This window comes from Lissotriton helveticus, chromosome 6 (genome assembly GCF_964261635.1).
Source record: "Lissotriton helveticus chromosome 6, aLisHel1.1, whole genome shotgun sequence".
In the NCBI taxonomy this organism is placed as follows: domain Eukaryota; kingdom Metazoa; phylum Chordata; class Amphibia; order Caudata; family Salamandridae; genus Lissotriton; species Lissotriton helveticus.
The window spans coordinates 2,074,574,390-2,074,592,582 of NC_136067.1; the positions used below are offsets into that span (position 1 = coordinate 2,074,574,390).

Sequence of the window (18,193 nt, forward strand, 5' to 3'; positions counted from 1 at the left end):
TTGAAGAAAACGGTTTCGCAGCACACTTCTGCGACAGGAACCCTGGATCGCAGATCGGAGGAGGTGGAAGGGAGGGCACGCCACAGCAACATCAGGGTCTTGGGTATTCCAGAACGCTCAGAAAAGGGAAATGTGGAACGATTTTTGGAGAACTGGATATGCACGAAACCGGTCCCGCTACCGCGGCCGGGCGCTCCCCCGAGGGCCCTGATCGCTAAAATCCTAAATTATCTGGATAGGGACTGCATCCTGAAAGCGGCTAGAGAAACGGCGAACCTCACCTTCGATAATGCCAAAGTATCCATCTGACGGACTATACCCGCCAGGTACAGGAGCAGAGGAAATCCTTCCTTGCCGTTAAGCAGAAGCTCCGAGACCTTAACATGCAGTACATGTTACTCTGCCCAGCCAAACTCAAGGTTATATTCCAAAGACAGGCGCATTTCTTTGACGCCCCAGAGGAGGTATGGGAGTGGCTTGAGATCAGGGCAAAAGCCCTCCTGCAGGGTAAACGTGGGGCAGCCCGGAGTGCGTGGGGGTCCAGGCCACCGAGAAGGCGAGGTAACAGGCGCAGGAATCAATCAGCGGATGCCGCCCAGGTGGAGAGACAGCAAATCACGGTGGCAGCCCCACAAGATGGGGAACTGGTACCGGAACCTCTACAGCCAACCACTGATGCGGTTCCCGAAACTGTCAGGGGCTCACTTACAACCTCCTCGGTCCTACCTTGAGGATGATATCCTTCTCTTTTTTCCTTACTCAAACTGCTGTGGCGGGGGGGGGTCTGACATTTCAGAGAGCGGGGTTGTTGACCGCTGGGGGGACTTGGGGTGGTCAAACCGCCAGAAATAGCCAGCGGGGGGGATGAAGTTCAAGGCCTGGGGGTGCTGCAGTCCCAAGTCGAGGATGGATAACCCTCAATGCATTACCCAGAGGTCTTCAGGTGAACACTCCTGGTCTACTTGAGACACTAAGATGCATTGAGGCGACTGAACTGAGCTGGGCGCTGGTCCTGGGGAGGGGGGCTTTGGGAGTTCCCCTGGCGCTTACACAGATGGCTCGAGACCCTACATAATGCCTTGTGATGGCGGGTACGCGTCGGGAGCTGGACTTGGGGGAGGGAGGTTCTCTTCTACACTTGTTGGGTAGTTCAGCCCGGTTGGGTTCATGGGTTGGCTGTGCACGTCCTGGCACCAGCATGGGAAGGGCATTTCTGCATGTTTTGTTGTTGTCAGTAAATTGCTCGTGGGAGTGGGGAGTTTGTTCTTAAGGGGGGGTTGTTGTTTTTTTCCAGGCATCGTATGTATTGCATTTCGGGCACGGGATCGGAGTGGCTGTATGGGACGCGGAATATGGCAAGTTTGGTTACTTCACTTTACATGGGGCATACATTTCTGAGCTGGAACGTGAGAGGGCTGGGTACGTGCACCAAGAGATATAGGATCCTTTCCTCCCTTCGCAGGCATAGGGTCTCGATAGCATGCCTCCAAGAAACTCACCTCACAGACGAAGGGGCTCAAAAATTGGGGAAAAATGGCGGGGACAGGTTTTCCACTCTTCGTTTTCCACATATGCTAGGGGGGTCCTAGTCTGGGTGGCCCCCAGAGTACCGTTTGCTGTCCAGTATGTGGAAGCTGACATCCATGGGAGGTACCTAGTCCTTAGAGCTAAACTGGATGGCAGGGATGTCACCATATTGAACACCTATGCGCCAAACACAGATGACCCGGACTTTTTTCAGTCACTGCAGGAGGTCCTGGTCCCAGAGCTGGAGGTACCGCTACTTTGGGGACTTTAATTGTGTTCTGGACCCCATCCTAGATAGGTTCCCACCCCGTGCTGGCACAAAACAACGAATGACGGCGAAACTCCGGGAGGTCACGGGGAACATAGGGGCTCAGGATGTCTGGTGCCAGCGATACCCGACCCAGAAGGTATACACCTGTTTTTCCCCCACTCACAATACACACAGTCGCTTGGACAGGGTCTTAATTGCAAACCCAGAGCCTGCCATGTCCCTTGAGGTCACCCATCAGGCATGATTCCTTTCTCATCACTCCCCTGTAGCGTGCATGTAACACTGGGGGGGCTTTGTTGTGTATCGCATAGAAACTGCTATAACTGACTAAGTGGACCTTAACTGGAGGGGGGGATCTATCTCTGGCCATGAAATGGGACGCCTTAAAGGTGATGGTGAGGGGGGCGTGCATGAGCCTAACCTACGGGGTTCGGAAGCAACTCCAACGAGAGCTACAGGAGGTGGAAAGTCGCCTCCTTGAACTACAGACCTCTGAGGCCTCTGACACTAGCACGAGAAGGGGAACATGACACTCGGACACGAATCCACGATTTTCTGGATAGACTAGATAAATATAACCTCACACAATATAGGCAGCGTCTCCATAGAGAGGCGGATAAATCGGTCGACTTTTGGCCCGGATTGTTCGACGGGAGAGGGCCCAGAAAGGATTGTGGCCCTACGGGAGCCTACGGGGGGCTTGGTCAACTCTGAAGTGGGACTGCTACGGGTCCTTCGGTCTCATCTCCAGCGGGTGTATGCCGCGGACCCCACCATTTCCGAAGCCTCTTATATCCCTTATCTTCGGGAATTGACCCTGCGGTCTATCCCAAAGTAGGCGCAGGAGGAGCTGGACGAAGCTCTAACATTGAGCGAGGTGTGCACTCCCCTGCAGCGCCTACCGAGAGCCAAATCTCCGGAAAGTGATGGATTCCCTATAGAATTGTATCCGGCATTGGAGGATACACTTACCAAACTCCTAATAAAGGTTTACGTTGAGGCATTTGAGAGCGGGACTCTCCCGCCAAGCATGTTGCTGGGGGAAATGAGCATGATCCTAAAGCCGAGATACACCCACGAGCCTTCATCGAATCGACCGATCATGATTATCAACTCGGATGTTGAGATCTTGTGCAAGCTCCTGTTCAACCCTTAGCACCGCACATGAGTCACTTGGTTCACGAGGACCAATGCAGTTTTATACCAGGGCGCAATATAGCTATGAATTTGTGGCGGTTGAATCATATTCTCCATGAGGTGCGTGACCGGGAGGAGCAAATGGTGTTGGTGTCCATTGACCTCGCCAAGGCATTAGTAACGGTTGATTGGGATTACCTCCTCGAGGTCCTACGTGCTGTGGGGCTAGGTCCCAAATTTTGTCGCTGGATTCGCATCTTATATACGGCCCCTCAGGCCAGGGTGAAACTGGGGGGGCACACGGTCCGCGGAGTGGCGGTTGGAAAGGGGTACACAACAGGGGTGTCCCCTCTCGCCGCTCTTATTTGCCCTTGCCATAGAACCCTTTGCTGTCTGGGTTTGGACAGACATAGGGCAGTAGTGTAACGTTGTCTCCCGGTATGCGGACAATGCCATGTTCTATTTGACCGCTCCCCGAGGCGCATTACTGATACTGTTGGACCATTTAGATCTGTTTGGGGAGGTGTAAGGGTTACGACTTAAACGCAGTAAGTCTCTGATCTTTCCACTGGTGGGGCTTGCCTCGGTATCCTTGATCGACCTACCAGACCTCGGGCTGCGCTGGGAAGCGAGGGGTTCCGTTACCTTGGCATACAGGTTGCTCCGACGGACACGCAGGCGCTAGCCCGGAATGTGGATCACATAACCACGTCCTTACAGCAATCGGTTTCTTTCTGGAATTCTTTGCCACTTTCATTGATGGGACGGCTGGCGGTCGCCAAGATGGTAATGCTTCCAGGACGTTATATGTCCTCTAGAACTCACCGTGTCCGCTCCCACCACGAGTTTTCAGCACTCTCAATAAGCTACTTATGTCCCTGCTGTGGACGGGACGACGTAGTAGGGTAGCTCTTCACACCGTTGTCTGCAGTTACGAGGAGGGAGGCCTTGAAGCTCCGAGCTTGACCTACAATATTATGCGGCCCAGTTACAACACGCGTTGGTTTACAGACGCAGATAATTAGGAGACGCCTCCTCTGTGGTAGGGGGGACATCCAGACACTACAGATAGCCCTGATTAAGTTGTGCGACACATGGCCGGCGTATGGCAGCGGTTTGTTGAGAGGGTCTTACGGAGGGCACCCTTTCACAGGGAGCTACCGATCTGGATCCTGGCCCCCTTCATCAACATGGAGTAGTACATGTCCTTTCACTCCTGGAGGGAGGGTGGTTGTGAAGTTCTGGCTGACCTTTACCCTAACGAGTCCTTCCTTTCTTACAAGCAGGCAGAAGAGGCCTTTGGCCTTGGACGGGGACAATACCTACACTTCCAGGGAATCAAAAATGTGGTGAAGCTCACCTAGCCCCAGTATCCAGACGCTCCACCACTGACCCACACCTTAGACATCATCCTTTCCTGCGGCAGGGGGCGTAAACTTATTTCTCCCCTGTATAGGGCTATGAAACAGGATTCAGCCCCTCTGGTGCCACCGTTGCGGGCGGCCTGGGAGGCGGATCTCTGCTTTACACTGGAACAGAGACAATGGGCGCGCATAGGCTACCTCACACACAGGGTCCCATTCAACGCAAGGTTTAAACTGTTGCACTTCAATTTTCTACACCGCACCTACCTCACTCCAGTTTTCCTGAAAAGTATTTCTGGGGATAGAGGAGACGGATGCCCTAGATGGAACGCTGAGAAAGCGGGCTTCCTGCACTTAGCCTGGGACTGCCCTTTGGTTAGGCGCTTCTGGGTGGGGGAGGTGGAGCGAATAGTTGCAGCTACAGGCCTTCGGATGGCACTCAAACCCCTTTGTCTGCTGGCGTTAGTTCGGAAACCCAAGAAAAAAAAACGTTTGTATAAATTCCTACAATTAATGTTGGTGCTCCCCAGGTGCAGGGTGGCGATAACATGGATGGGGCAGAGGGCCCCGGAGGTGCCCACTTGACTCAGAGATGTTCGGGAGTGTTCCCTGGCCAAGGAAACTCATATGGACCTCACTCGGAGGGATGAGAAGCTGCAGGACGATTTAATGGCCTGGCGCGTCAAGTGTGCGTCAGGACTGGCAGAAGAGGAACTCTCCACACACGGCACAACTGACGGTGAGGGCAGTGGGTTGGATACACCCATTGGGTCTGGATCTGGCGAGGAGTGGAGGGTGGTCCCTGGTGATGTTCCTCACCTGCAGAAGCCCCGAGCCTGGCTCCTTTTTCAGGGTGCTTTCATTGTATGCTATTGTATCTCTTCCCCTTGGGCCTGATCCCTCCCTGATGCCGCTAATGAGGCAGTCGATCAGCTTACATACGCTGATTTGATGCCAGTTGTGTGTTATTGTTTATGATGTATAAACTGAAAAATAAAATGTATAAAAAAATAAAAATTAAAAAAAAGTTGAAATGTTGTACACCCTTATTCTCCATCACGAATCTTGGCTTTCTTACGGATGGCGTTATACTCCGGTATGTGGCACTGTGGTGCTGCTGCGGGGTTTCTTGTGTTTGTTTCTGAAAGACATGTGATGAGACTTGCGGCATATGCTTCAAGTGATTGTAGGGTATTATTATTTCCGTAAGACTTTTAACCCTGCCAGTCCACTGTTGTCATGTCACCATGTTCAGGGATACAGGGGACAAGCGGTTAATGGTGGTACCCATCTCATTCCCGCATTTTCTTCTGCAGGACTGCCATACTGGTACAGAGTAGTCCTGTGAGTATGGATATTGCAACATTGTGTTTCTGCACGAGACAGTTTGGCAGACACAAGCAGCTAGATGGGGGCACCCAGGGAATAAAAGTGAAACCTTCTTTTGCGGAGTCGATACACTTGGTATGATTCTGCAGTGACATAGCAAATACACTGCAATAGGCATCGCATCGAAAGTATGAGCTATTTGCATTGCATTACGTTTTGTAATAGCTCAAACTTTCAGTATTGTGAGACCTATTACCTTGTCGGATTATAACGAGCCCGTCAGTGACACACTTGGGCAGCGGCTAGAGTTCTCCCTGCCTCGGCTACAGTGCCTCACCTGCACAGCCTTGTTCCAATGCTAGTGGCTATAATTTTTGGTAGCTGGTTATGGAGGCACCGGCAGTCCAGGAGGCGAAGACAGCACCAGTTTACAGACCCATCAAGGGGGCCCTGGACAAAAGTGAGGGGTGGAGCACAGAAAGAGGCGGGGCAACGAAAAAGCTTGTGCTATCCCTCAATGTACTTGTGTGTGAAGGAAACACCTTTCTGCCCAAACGCTTTGCAAAGTGTGAACATTTTATAGGGTGTGGCCTGGGTAAATGAGTGCAAATCTCGGTGTGGGCTCTTATAAAAACATGCGTATGGTCACAAATTGTACTAATTAAATTTAAAGCATACCCAATATCATAGTGTAAACAAACGTTCGGGGAGCATAAGAAAACCAGTGCACGAACAGACAGCACACTGGTACGGCATTGGATTAGCAAGAAACAAAAATGCCTATTTCCAAGCTGAAGAAGGTCTCCCGTTTTCTCAGTTAAATGAATACTTTTCCATTACCTAACTCCCTCTACTGACAGGTGAGCACTTGTCAAACCACCCCTCTTGGAATGTCGACAACCTGTGCACTAGGCAGAAAACACCAGGGGAATCAGATTTATAGGACTGAAACTGTGATCCTCTTCAGTGTTTTAGTACAGTAAGCGCAAGATTAGGAACACTGCAGAGAGAGAAAAAACTAGGAAACGACACAAACACGCTTTGAATGTATTGGAGTTTCTAACTTTCCGTCGCAAATACTAAAGCGGAGCCAACTGCACACCCGAATATACTGCACAATTTAAGTTCTGGGCTGGGAGCTCATGGATGCAGCTGGAATAACCCTGCCAAATCCCACCAAAGCTCGCAACGAAGGCGCACTCATGTCTGCTCAGTTTTCGGAAGGCAGCAGCGGATGCCCCACTAGGGAAGCCGATTGCGTGGGTGGAGGCTGCGGCCGGCGCTGCGATAGTTGGAGACTCGAAGCAAATCTACGTCTCTGACCAGACCTGGCGTAACCAGCACCCTCCTGCATTTGTGGTTGCATCGGATAATACTCTACACGCCATTTATTTTTGGACCTCATTGGAAAGACATGGTTTGGTTTCTAGCTCACATCTACGAAAGCGACAATAACGGCAGTGTTCCCAATGTGGTGAAGATGGTGGCCATCTTGTATAGGTTTACTGTCTTTTCCATTGGAATAGAGGTTGCAAGGACGCTATAACGGTGCAGCGAGAGATGTGGTGAGGAAGGAAGGGGCGGTGGCTGTGATGTCAGACATCACACACATGTCAAATGGACTGCGCAATACTTTAAAAACAAGCACTTGCATTGCAATAGAACTCGCATTTACGCGAGTCCTATTGCATTTAAAACAAGAGTGTGGGTGGGCAAAAAGTCACAAACAGGAGTGGGGGGAGGGGGGTGGTGGGCTGAGAAGTCACAGCTTGCGGGAGGGGAGTGGGGGAGCCGCGGGAACAAAATTGTTTTTTAAAGTAATGTGGCCAGTAGCCACGGTAGTATAGAAATGAAGACATGGCCGTCAGGAGGAGGGACTAACAAGGCTGAAACCAATGGGAAGACAGTATTTAGCACCTAAACCAATCAAAAACATGAGCGGAGAGTGGGTGGAGCTTCCACAAAGCTTTCACGCTATAGTGTATACTGCATGCCTCGTAAAGCGAGCAGCACATGCGCACTGCAACGCTAGGCGAGACCTAATAAGATCACAAAAGCAAGGCCCAGCCATCTTCTTTCCAAAAATTGCGTCCTTCCGCCTCATAATGAAGATTGGTTCGTCCTGGCTGCCAGAAATGAGGAATTATTTGTTGCTGATGAAGACCTCTGAAGGCAGGCTGTGTCCTATGTGAACAAGAAACACAAACATCGAAACGAAGCTGGAGAGTGAATTAATGGACTTATCTGATACAGTCTGGACATGATAATAGATGTCAAAATACATCCCAAAATGGGACAGAAAACAATACAGTAATAGATATACTGATGAATCACGAAAACCTCTATCACTTGTCGATTCCTATTCTAACATTCACCAGTAGTTGTACCCATGTGTCTGATCATCACAACTCCAGGATGTATTTTTATCTGCGATGCTATGTTTTGACCTTAATTTTGATTCTTATGGAAATTGCTTCCGAAATGTTTTAAAATGATGACTAAAAGTTGACTAGTACCACTGACGCAAGCGGACGTAAAAACATTAGTTTTACATTGCATACGGTAGACATGATTTATGGTAGAGAGAGGATCCCATTTTGCCCTAATATATATTTGACATCTATATTATATTTACCTATTCAACATTACTGTCCTGGTGCTGTTTCTCGGATGTGAACAGGAAGCCAGAGAAACTGTCAAACTATAAGAAGGGACGCTCTGTACTAACCAGCTTTGATAGGCACTGGGACACCACTGGTCTGACTCTCAGGTGAACAGACCGTTGACGAAAAAGGGGGATACATTTAGGAACTGGACTTAATAGATTATCACTGCAAAGGTTGGAAGGCGTGGGCATCACACAGCGGGGAAGGATCAGCTACTCACCACAGCGTCTGTATCTTGCAGTTGGGGTGCTTCAGTCCTTGGCAGAGCTGCTGTAGACCCAAATCTCCGAGTGCGTTGTTGCCCAGGTACAGATGTGTGAGGGACAGACTGTCGCCGAGAGCTCCCCCGAGAAGGCCACAGCATGAATGAGAGAGGCTGCAGCTGTCTATCCTGCAGGAAGTCAAATAAAACTATGAGACACTTTCCATTGATGTCTTCCTCTTGGCCAACAAAAATCATCACACTTTGTTATTCATTCTTGAATGAGGAATGGATATTAAGGCTCTGACTCCGCGTTGCAGTACAGGGTCCACGGTAAAGCCACGTGCAATGTTACCCATTCCACCAGGTAAAACCTCCCCTGTACCGGGCAATTACGAGTAGTACCTCATGAAACGAGGAACAGCTGTTTAGACTGTTTTTTCCGTCATTAAGCCACATGGAATCCCCTAGGCCACACTCTTTCTACCCCACACATTTACCCCCTGCTCAAAACAGGTGGTAAATGTGTGCTGAGGCCACTGCATGTGGAGGGGGGAGGGGGAAGGGAAAAGGGTGGAGTATGGGAGGGAAGGGACAGCTGTCGGGAATGGCCTGTATGCTTTCTCCTGTTAGGAAAAATAGAAGAATCGAACTTGGCCTCGGGCAATTCTTCTGTATGGATTTACTGGTCAGAAAAATGTGGTCAGGTGTTTCCACACCCGGTAAAATAAGCTGTGGAGAAACCTAAACAATAGAAATCAGGCAGAGTGAAATTAATGCATAAAAGCACACGCTAATTGCAAACCTCCAGACTCTTAATCTGGCCCTAAGAATATTGTTCTATATTTATACGTCAATTTACTAAACACATGAAGTACATTTTTCTATCTATAAGTAGGTCCTCAGTGCACCGCGTTGACATGGGCCTTTATAAACATTTAAAAATCTTTGTGCCAGATTTAGAATTGGGAGGTAAATCTAACGTCGGAGGGCTTGCAGCAGCTACCAGTGGACATTTCTTTATGACCTAGGTTGGTAGACAATATATAAATACCAACACCTCGGCTGCCCAAAGAGGCGCCTTTGCCTGCTCCCTGGTGCAGTGTGGATTCTGAAATAATCGTAGATGTTCTGTGACAGTGTTCTAGGCACTACCCCATAATCCGGCACTACCCCATAATCCGGCACTACCCCATAATCCCGCACTACCCCATAATCCGGCACTACCCCATAATCCGGCACTACCCCATAATCCGGCACTACCCCATAATCCGGCACTACCCTATAATATTGCACTACCCCATAATCCGGCACTGCCCTATAATCCGGCACGACCCCATAATCCAGCACTACCCCATAATCCAGCACTACCCCATAATCCCTCACTACCCCATAATCCCTGACTACCCCATAATCCGGCACTACCCCATAATCCGGCACTACCCCATAATCCGGCACTACCCCATAATCCGGCTGTTATACAGTAGGCAGGAACAGTTTGAAGCTTGTAAGAGAATTTATTATCAGCAGCACAACAACAGAGAATGTAGCTTCTTGGCATACAGGAACAGAATAACTGACCTGATGCCTAGTAGCCAGAGGTGTTCTAAAGAACACTCAAAGCATAACAAAAGGAAATTAAAGGTACAGTGTAAATTAACATGTGAATGAAAATGTAACACCGGCACTAACCCATAATCCGGCACTACCCCATAATCCGGCACTACCCCATAATCCTGCACTACCCCATAATCCTGCACTACACCATAATCCGGTTGCTCACAATGGTTTATGAATCTTTGCCTTCCAAGGATGTACTGAGCACAGAACAAGAAGTCAGACTACAATGCCTTGCAAGTGGGCCTGATGTATGTAAACACTAAACCATTTTTGGCAGCATTGTAAGGATTTGAGAAGCACATATCTCCCCAGACTTGTACAATGGGTGTGATGGTTTCATGACTCACAGAAATAGAAGATAACAATGCACTGTTCCAATTGCAACACAAAGATATTTAACACAATGTCAATCTTGTTTAAGTTAGAGACACACATCACAAAAGCAAAGCCATTTGTGATGACAGAGATTTTAGTCTCTGCCAAATGACCATGGTCGGGTCAAACATGTTTCCCCATCTGCTTTTACGGTACGGGTGAAGATCTAACACCAGATTCCTTCGGAACGTCTGTGCCAGAGACTCTCTGGCCTCAGGAACGTGTTCGGTTTCTGGAAAATGCAATACTTCTCAATATCAGCATTTCTGCATGCTTTTTGTCTATGATATAACATTATGATGATATTTGACAACGTTCTGTGACAATTCATTCATCTTATTTGAGCATCTAAGTAAAATGTAGTGTGCGGCCTGAAGTAATTGTCTCCAGAAGCTGTGCAGGGATAAGGGTCATGACATCACACTTACTATAAAGTCCCCTCAACATTGCAATGTTGCCACTTGACCCATATTTACCCCTTGACATGTCTCCTATTTCCTGCCATAGGGAAGGAGGGGAAACAGGGTTCTTGGATACCTATTTACGGATGTTACAGCCAAGGGCGTCGCTTGGACAGTAATATTAGGGGGAGTGAGCCTAAGGGTTTCTGACAACCATGCTGGCATAGCATGTTAAAATACGAGAAGAAGTGCCAAAGGGGAGTTTAAGAAGTGGTAGAAATAAACTGGAGTACAGATTGTAAGGGGTCCTTAAACACAATATTTTGTAAAATAACCAACATTTTGTGAGACCTTTAAAACACAGAAGAGAGACAGTGTGAGTGTGTGTGTGTGTATGTGTGTCTGGCAGTATGTAAAAATCCCTGGTGAAATCCGACAGACTGCCCCACAAACCAGACTGAAAACACCTGTACCCAAGTAACACCCCTTGCACCCCCTCTGATGCCATGCCCCCGGTTGAGCCACTGCCCCCTTGTTTCATGGGACCTAGAGTAGCAGGGACAGTGCCAGGGACACCAAAGAACAAGCAAGCAATTCTGTTCAAAAGACAGGTACTAGGTAAGGTCATACTTTATTGTACAGTTAATTTAAAACATTACAAACCATCATCAATAAAAACAGTTGTGTGTCTATAACAGCCATAACAAATTACAAGAATACTGTGGTAGGGTAAACTGTGATTAAAAAGTGCTGAAGCTAAAATACTGGCAGATGTAAGATCGGCCAAAAAGCAGGCTCACTTCTATCATACCATTGAACAACCTTGCATGGTTGGGCTAACTTACATTCCCATTCAAATTCATTTAGTTATTGCAGTCCATAATCTGCCTGGGTAACAAGAAGTTATCCTCCACGTAAGCTTGTGCTTTGTAGCGATAAAGCTCAATGGACACCAAAATGCCAGCTGAGCCCTCGTTGCCATCCGATTATTTTGGCTCTAAGGGTACAAGTGTTGCACTGGATTCCGTCACTGTCCTTCCTGCTTTTTCGCTAATGTGAGTGCCGTGCCTTCTTCATGCAGGATGTGGCGCTGGCTTCTGCTCTACAGCCAAACCAATTTGGCTTTTTCTGTTTATTCTTTCACTTTGTTAAGATTGGCATCTACGACTTCAAGGTATTCAAAAGACAGGTTTTCATTTTTAGTAAGTAATGTATTAGCATTCCATTTTTTTAAATAAGCTATTATGTGCTCAAAAACCTCTTCATGTGCCAGACATAGTAGCTGTGTGCCCTGGTACCCTCCCATATGCCAGGCTCAGATGTCATGTTTTCAGGTACCCCATCATGTGCCAAGTATAGCCATCTTGTACTCAGACACTGCATGAAGGCCAAGACACCACTGATCTAATATCTTTTTAACAAAATCTCTTTCTCTGATAAAATATAGTCTGTCCTGGTCCTGTGTTAGCAAATCATGTAAAGGATATCTTGAATTGTGTCGAGGAGCACACAGGGATAAGAAATGGAGCTGAGCTTGAAGTTTCGTTCTTGTGGATTTCCCTAATCCAAGTTAAATATATAAGACCACCTACTAAAAGGTAGAATTGGAACATGGAGACCGTTCAACTTTACAAAACCACATTTTAAAAAGTATTAACAGGCGCAACATAATGCCCCTACCAACAGGAAACACAGTGCAATGACTTATTCAATTAGGACCTGCTGAGTCACACTTTTACCCCATGTTAAAAGAACAAAGAACAACTCCACAGTAGAATAACCTGCAAATACACTTGCCTCCTTCGCTGACCGCAGCTTCTCAATCTTTATTTTATCAACAGCTGAAGAGCTAATGTTTTTAAACTTTCTTTTGCTTTCATGGGTTTACTGTCTTTTATTGCCATATCACAAGTAATCAAGATTACAGCAAAGTATTCCTGTACCTAGTCTATCCTTGCATTAGCCACAGAGTATTCATAATGCTGAAAACGTGCTCCACAAGCTCAGAGAAACAGAAGAAAGAGAACTAAGCTAAACCTACCATTTTAAGTACAGTATTGTGTTAAATCTATATAAAGAAATACTTCTTTTTAATATACAACTTGTGTGGTGCCCATCTGTAGTGGTGTCACTTGATTACTGTATGTGGTCACAAATGCTTTACACACTGCCTCTGAGATAAGCCTGTCTGCCCGTGCCAAGCTACCAAGGGGGTGAGCAGGGGTTATTTTAGGAGTGTATCCCCCTTACCCTGACTAGAGCCAAGGTTCCCTATTTGTCACAAGTACCTACCTGTGCCAACTAGAGACCCCCAAATTTAACAATCTGCACCAGTAGAACCTGAAAGCTGCACTAGAAGTTGAGGAGTTTTCAACGATCACAAAGGGAAAGGTTAAGTCACAGAATTTAAAATGCTTAAAGACAGAGGTTATAGATACCTACTTACCACAGCACCTGCATTTTACATCCTTTACATTTCAAACCTTCAAACAGTGGTTGCATGAAGGATTCCCTTAGGTCATTTTGTGCAAGAAACAGCTCTGTCAGATATTCATTTGTCCTGAAAACAGACTCCAGTTCTTTGAAACATAAACCTGTGAGGGAGCATTCAGTCAGGCTGCAGGACATGGAGAGGGAGAGAGAAAGAAAATAGATCAAACACTGCATAACCATGTAAAACATAGGCACCACCCATGCAAGTCTACAACACATAGTGGCCCTTCCTGCAGGACACAGAGATAGTAGTGAAACACATTAAACAATGGCTGATCCTGCAGGACTGAGGTGCAAGTCATCTAAGATCACATCACACAACCACTTTCCCTGCAGGACACAATGGCACACGCAGATAATATCAGAGAACATTATATGAAGGCTATTCCTACAAAGCAAACACATACATAGTATCAAAACAAATCACAATAGTCCTTTCAGTAGAACAAAGGACACACATCTCCTTAAACATATCACACAATCACTGACAAGCAAGTTGGCATTTTCTTGTCCCAAACAATTGGTGCCTGCAACTAGTATCCTCGGTCACATGGTTTGGTGTAGCGGCCAGTTGGTCTTTGTGGAGTGCTCCCAGACAGTGAGACAAAGAAGAGATAGCAGAATGGGCCATCTCCGACTTGATGGGAGAGGAGCCATCACCTACCACAATTGCACATCACAAAGCCTCTGCCTGAGCACGTTCACAAAGGGTTTGACTCAAGTCTTTTGTGCCCCCAGACAAGCTGGGGCCAGGGCAGGGAGGAGGGATATTTCAGACTACTCTGGGGGTGGAAATCTCCAGAACTTTCTTCTACTTCAAAGCTGGCACCAGCTATAAATACGGACCCTCAGACCCAACTCTTCTGTACACCTCTGAACCTGTGGATACTATAGAAGAAGAACTGCTGTGCTGCTCTGCTGCTAGAAGGACAGCTTCTCTTCTGCCCTGCTACTTGGTTGCTTTGCTACCATGCTTGCTGAGAATGAAGCCTGGACCTGTACCCTTCATCCCAGGCTGATGTGATTCTTCTGTTCTGAGCTTCAGGAACATATAAAGCTCCAGAGGTCTCCCTGCATCCGCCAAGCTGCGAGAGCCTGCAACTGCACCGGCCTGAGCCCCACTGGCCTCAGACGGAGTGAGTTCCTTATCCCCAAGTGGCGCCCCTCAGGTCCTGGTCCCGGTGTGGCATCAGTTGAACTCTCTTCTCAAGAAAAGGAGAAAACCTGAAGTTTTCGGCGCTTGCCTACTGTGAACAGGCCTTTTCACTTCAAGATCTTGCTGCCCATGCCAACTGCCAAACTTTGATGAACCTGACTCTTCGTGCCACACCGACCGCTAGCAATAGCCGGCAACAAGAGATCTACAGCATCGGCAGCCTTCGGTGACCGTCAACGCAAAACTCCAGCAACGACCATCAGCGACGCCTTACAGGAACTTTGTGCTACATCGAAAATTGTCTGTGATGCCTGGCCAGCTCTTCTCACTAAGGCAACACCATCCGCAAAGCACTCCTTACACCATGTGGCCCCCTCCACTGCGCACAGAACTCTTTGCGCCAGACTGTAGAAGGTAATTCAGCTGGACTAACTTAGACCTGTATTCATCCCATGCAAAATCACGCTCCATGGCCAGATAACCTTGAATGGCGCTTTGTGCTTTTTGGTGATATACTTAACTGAACTCTTTTAAATTGCATATCACTGGTTCTACTTATTGGGTTTCTGTTGCTTTGGTCTCTATTTTTCTAAATTGTTGTAGGATTTTCCTTATGTTGAGTTTTCACTTTATTACTGTTTGAAGTTCTGCATAAATACTTTACACATTGTCTCTAAGCTAAGACTGACTGCTTTTGTGCCAAGCTACTAGAGGGTTAAGCGCAGACTCATTTGGGGTCTGCATGAGCTTGACCCTGACAAGAATTGTGGTTGTTGTTTGAGTAGGGTTTCACTCCCTCAACCAGTAACCCAAGTTCCTACATGCACGATAATAATAAGCTAAATAATGCTGAGGATTGTGCAGCTAACAGTGAAGCAAGTAACGAGAAGGGAGTACCCGAGTGAAAATAAATGTTAGTTAAAATAAATAAAATTAAGAAAACATAATCTTTCTTACTCCAAAGTCTGTATCCTGCAGTGTGGATCATTCAGTCCTTGACACAGCTGTATTACACCATCATCACCCAATTCATTTCCGCCCAGGTCCAGCTCTGTGAGCCACGTGTTTGCACTTAAAACAGAGGCAAGGTCGGCACAGCATGAACTTGTGAGAGAACAGTTGTAGATCCTGCGAGGATAAAAAACAAAGTATATTGCATTTTTCTGACATCTCCCATAAGCTACCATTATTCTTAAAGCTTTGTGGCAATGTGCAGTGCTCCAAATTTCAAGCCTTTTTCTAGGAAAGGTTGTAATGGATCCCCGTAACTCATGTTAGGAGTGGTACAGAACTCCTGTATAAGTAATAACTTGTATCTAAAGCCAGGGCCAAATATGCTTCATAGAAAATCGCAATAAGACAATGGTCAGCTAGCCGAGAGTAGCCAATACTCTCCCGTCGCACCCCAATAAAGATCACGGCTAAACAGGAGAATCATAGACATGTATGACACTGGCTAACCTCAGAGATACTGGCTCCTTCTGAATCTACCTGTGCTATCTTTCCAGAACTCCCATTCGCAGACCAGTCTTGATCTTTATTCTGCTTCATGGCAGAGGGTTATTATGGAGAAGGCGAGCAGCACACTATGTAGCTGATTTATTTTCAGAAGCAGGACGTGGGACCTTTTTTACGAATCCCAAGGAAAACGGGCAACATGGATTAGATTGTAATAATGAGAGCTTTTTACCACTAATATCATGAGTCTCTACCCTAATATTGAGCTCAAAACTGCTGAGGGTGAGAGCTTTCACAAAGTATAACAGCCTTGCCAGGAACAGCTGACTTCGGAGCCCAGGGTACACGGTTCGATCCCCGGCTCTGGCAGCAGCTCAGCTCAGCACCATGTGACTCTGGGCAATAGCTCACTTAATTTCCACGACAACGCCTTGAGACTCGTAAGGGTGAATAGTTTGTGCTTTACAAACACAGATTTTTTTATTTTTCACCACTTACACCTCTGTTATAATGGAGAAGCAAGACCAAGGCTGGTTCCTCTCTGCGGTGGCATGGTGGGCAAAAAAGCGATGGACTGAGATGCGGTTGAGTAATTACCGGTGGGTGAGATTAACTCAAGCAATCAACCCATCACTATTTTGTATTCCTCAGTACTGTTGCACCCACATCACACTGTTTTCAGACTTGCCAGCAGACTGTGAAGTGCATTTATGGCTCTAGTGGTGTTCCATCTTTCTCTCCTGCTCCAGCCAGACTAATGCCCCACCCTATGAAGTTGTTTTCCTTATGCCTAGGGCTTTGCAGCTTCAAACTGTGCCCCTGGCAGTTACTGCAGGTGTGCCTGACATGCATGGGTACCGTTTTTCACCTCCCCCTCCTCACTTCACAGTGATACAGCTTGTGAGGCACACAAATTCTGCATTTCCACTTGTTTATTTGAGTCTCTGCTGCACCGGGAAAGGGATATTCACTGATGTATAAATATTAAACAGTGCAATCTGTAAGTATTTAGTAATGGCTGCCCTTACTAACAACTATTATTTATTCCCCAAAGAAAATAATATGGACAAATCACTTCCAGTCAATGCATCATGAGACATCCTAGACACATTGCAAAAAGGTAAATAACTAGTCTTTTGAGTATGTTGCAATGCTTAAAGAGTTCTATATTGTTTGTACCTTTCACCCCATACTTTCCTTCCTGTGCCCCCTTCTTGTGACATGCTTTGCTGTTAGCGTATTTATGGTGTAGCATTTATCATTTGGTTTGGAAGGTTTTTTAAACTATGTCTTTTCTCCACTTTTAGGAGCCTCCTTTCTTTTTCTTTATTCCCATTCCTCCCATTTTCCTCAGGCTCGTCTACTGTTTCTTTTAGGAATTTGTCCTTGACCATTTTTAATGTGAGCTATCGGTAGTCTGGCATCACAGGAAAACCACCCAATCATACTATTGTTTTATACCAAACAAACATAGTTGCGGAAACCAATTCATCACCTTACAGGTGCATCTGAGAATAGGCAAGTGCAGTGCTCTCGCAACAGACACAATTGGATCAGGTCTGTACCATTCCCAAGTGTAGCGCTAGAGGCACTCCCATGTATTGAAACCACATGATGACCTTTGACCACCATCGTTTTAATTGACTTCTGTTTTTTTTAAATTTACCCCAGCCTGAATGTACAACATCATTTTTTCTGCATGTGAACGTTTCTTTGAAGATTTTGTTTGTGTCTTTTAGCTGCGGAGGGGAAGAGCTTTCACAAAGTATAACAGCTTTGCCAGGAACAGAACGTGTGGGATGTGCATTTGAAAGCATGAGAGAGAGAGAGGGAAAGAGAGAGACAGGCAGACAGAGGTGTGGAATGTATTTCTTGGTCTTGAAGTGCAGTGTTATAAGCAGTGGTGCTCAGATGTGCATTATGTTGTACATTTGGAGATGAAGTGTGTGATAATGTAGGCTGGGGTGCACAAATGTGCATTGTGTTGTACATTGGGAATTATTATGAGGTTCCTACTATTGGCTTTAACATGCCCTCATGCCATCTTGAATTTTGATTCTGTCAGCTAGCTTGAGCTTTTGCGCACACAGGCAGGGTCCCAGCTCACTCATGTTGTTTAGGATATTCACATTCAGGTTGTTCTTCTTTTGGAGATTGTTGACAGTACTGCTGGAGAATTTTGTAAGCTTTGTTA

The 18,193-nt window shown here is 46.8% G+C and overlaps 1 protein-coding gene across 2 annotated transcripts in view; it reads right to left on the reverse strand.

The window, feature by feature from the left end:
• LOC144764017 (ribonuclease inhibitor-like) overlaps window positions 1–18,193 on the reverse strand; it is a 168,094-nt gene that overhangs the window by 67,198 nt on the left and 82,703 nt on the right. For both annotated transcript variants that reach the window (XM_078650144.1, XM_078650145.1), the window contains exons 6-8: window positions 15,499–15,669; window positions 13,339–13,509; window positions 8,515–8,685 (exon numbers count right to left, since the gene is read on the reverse strand). In XM_078650144.1, the coding sequence (XP_078506270.1) occupies window positions 8,515–8,685; window positions 13,339–13,509; window positions 15,499–15,669 (513 nt within the window). The remainder of the gene's footprint in view (window positions 1–8,514; window positions 8,686–13,338; window positions 13,510–15,498; window positions 15,670–18,193) is intronic.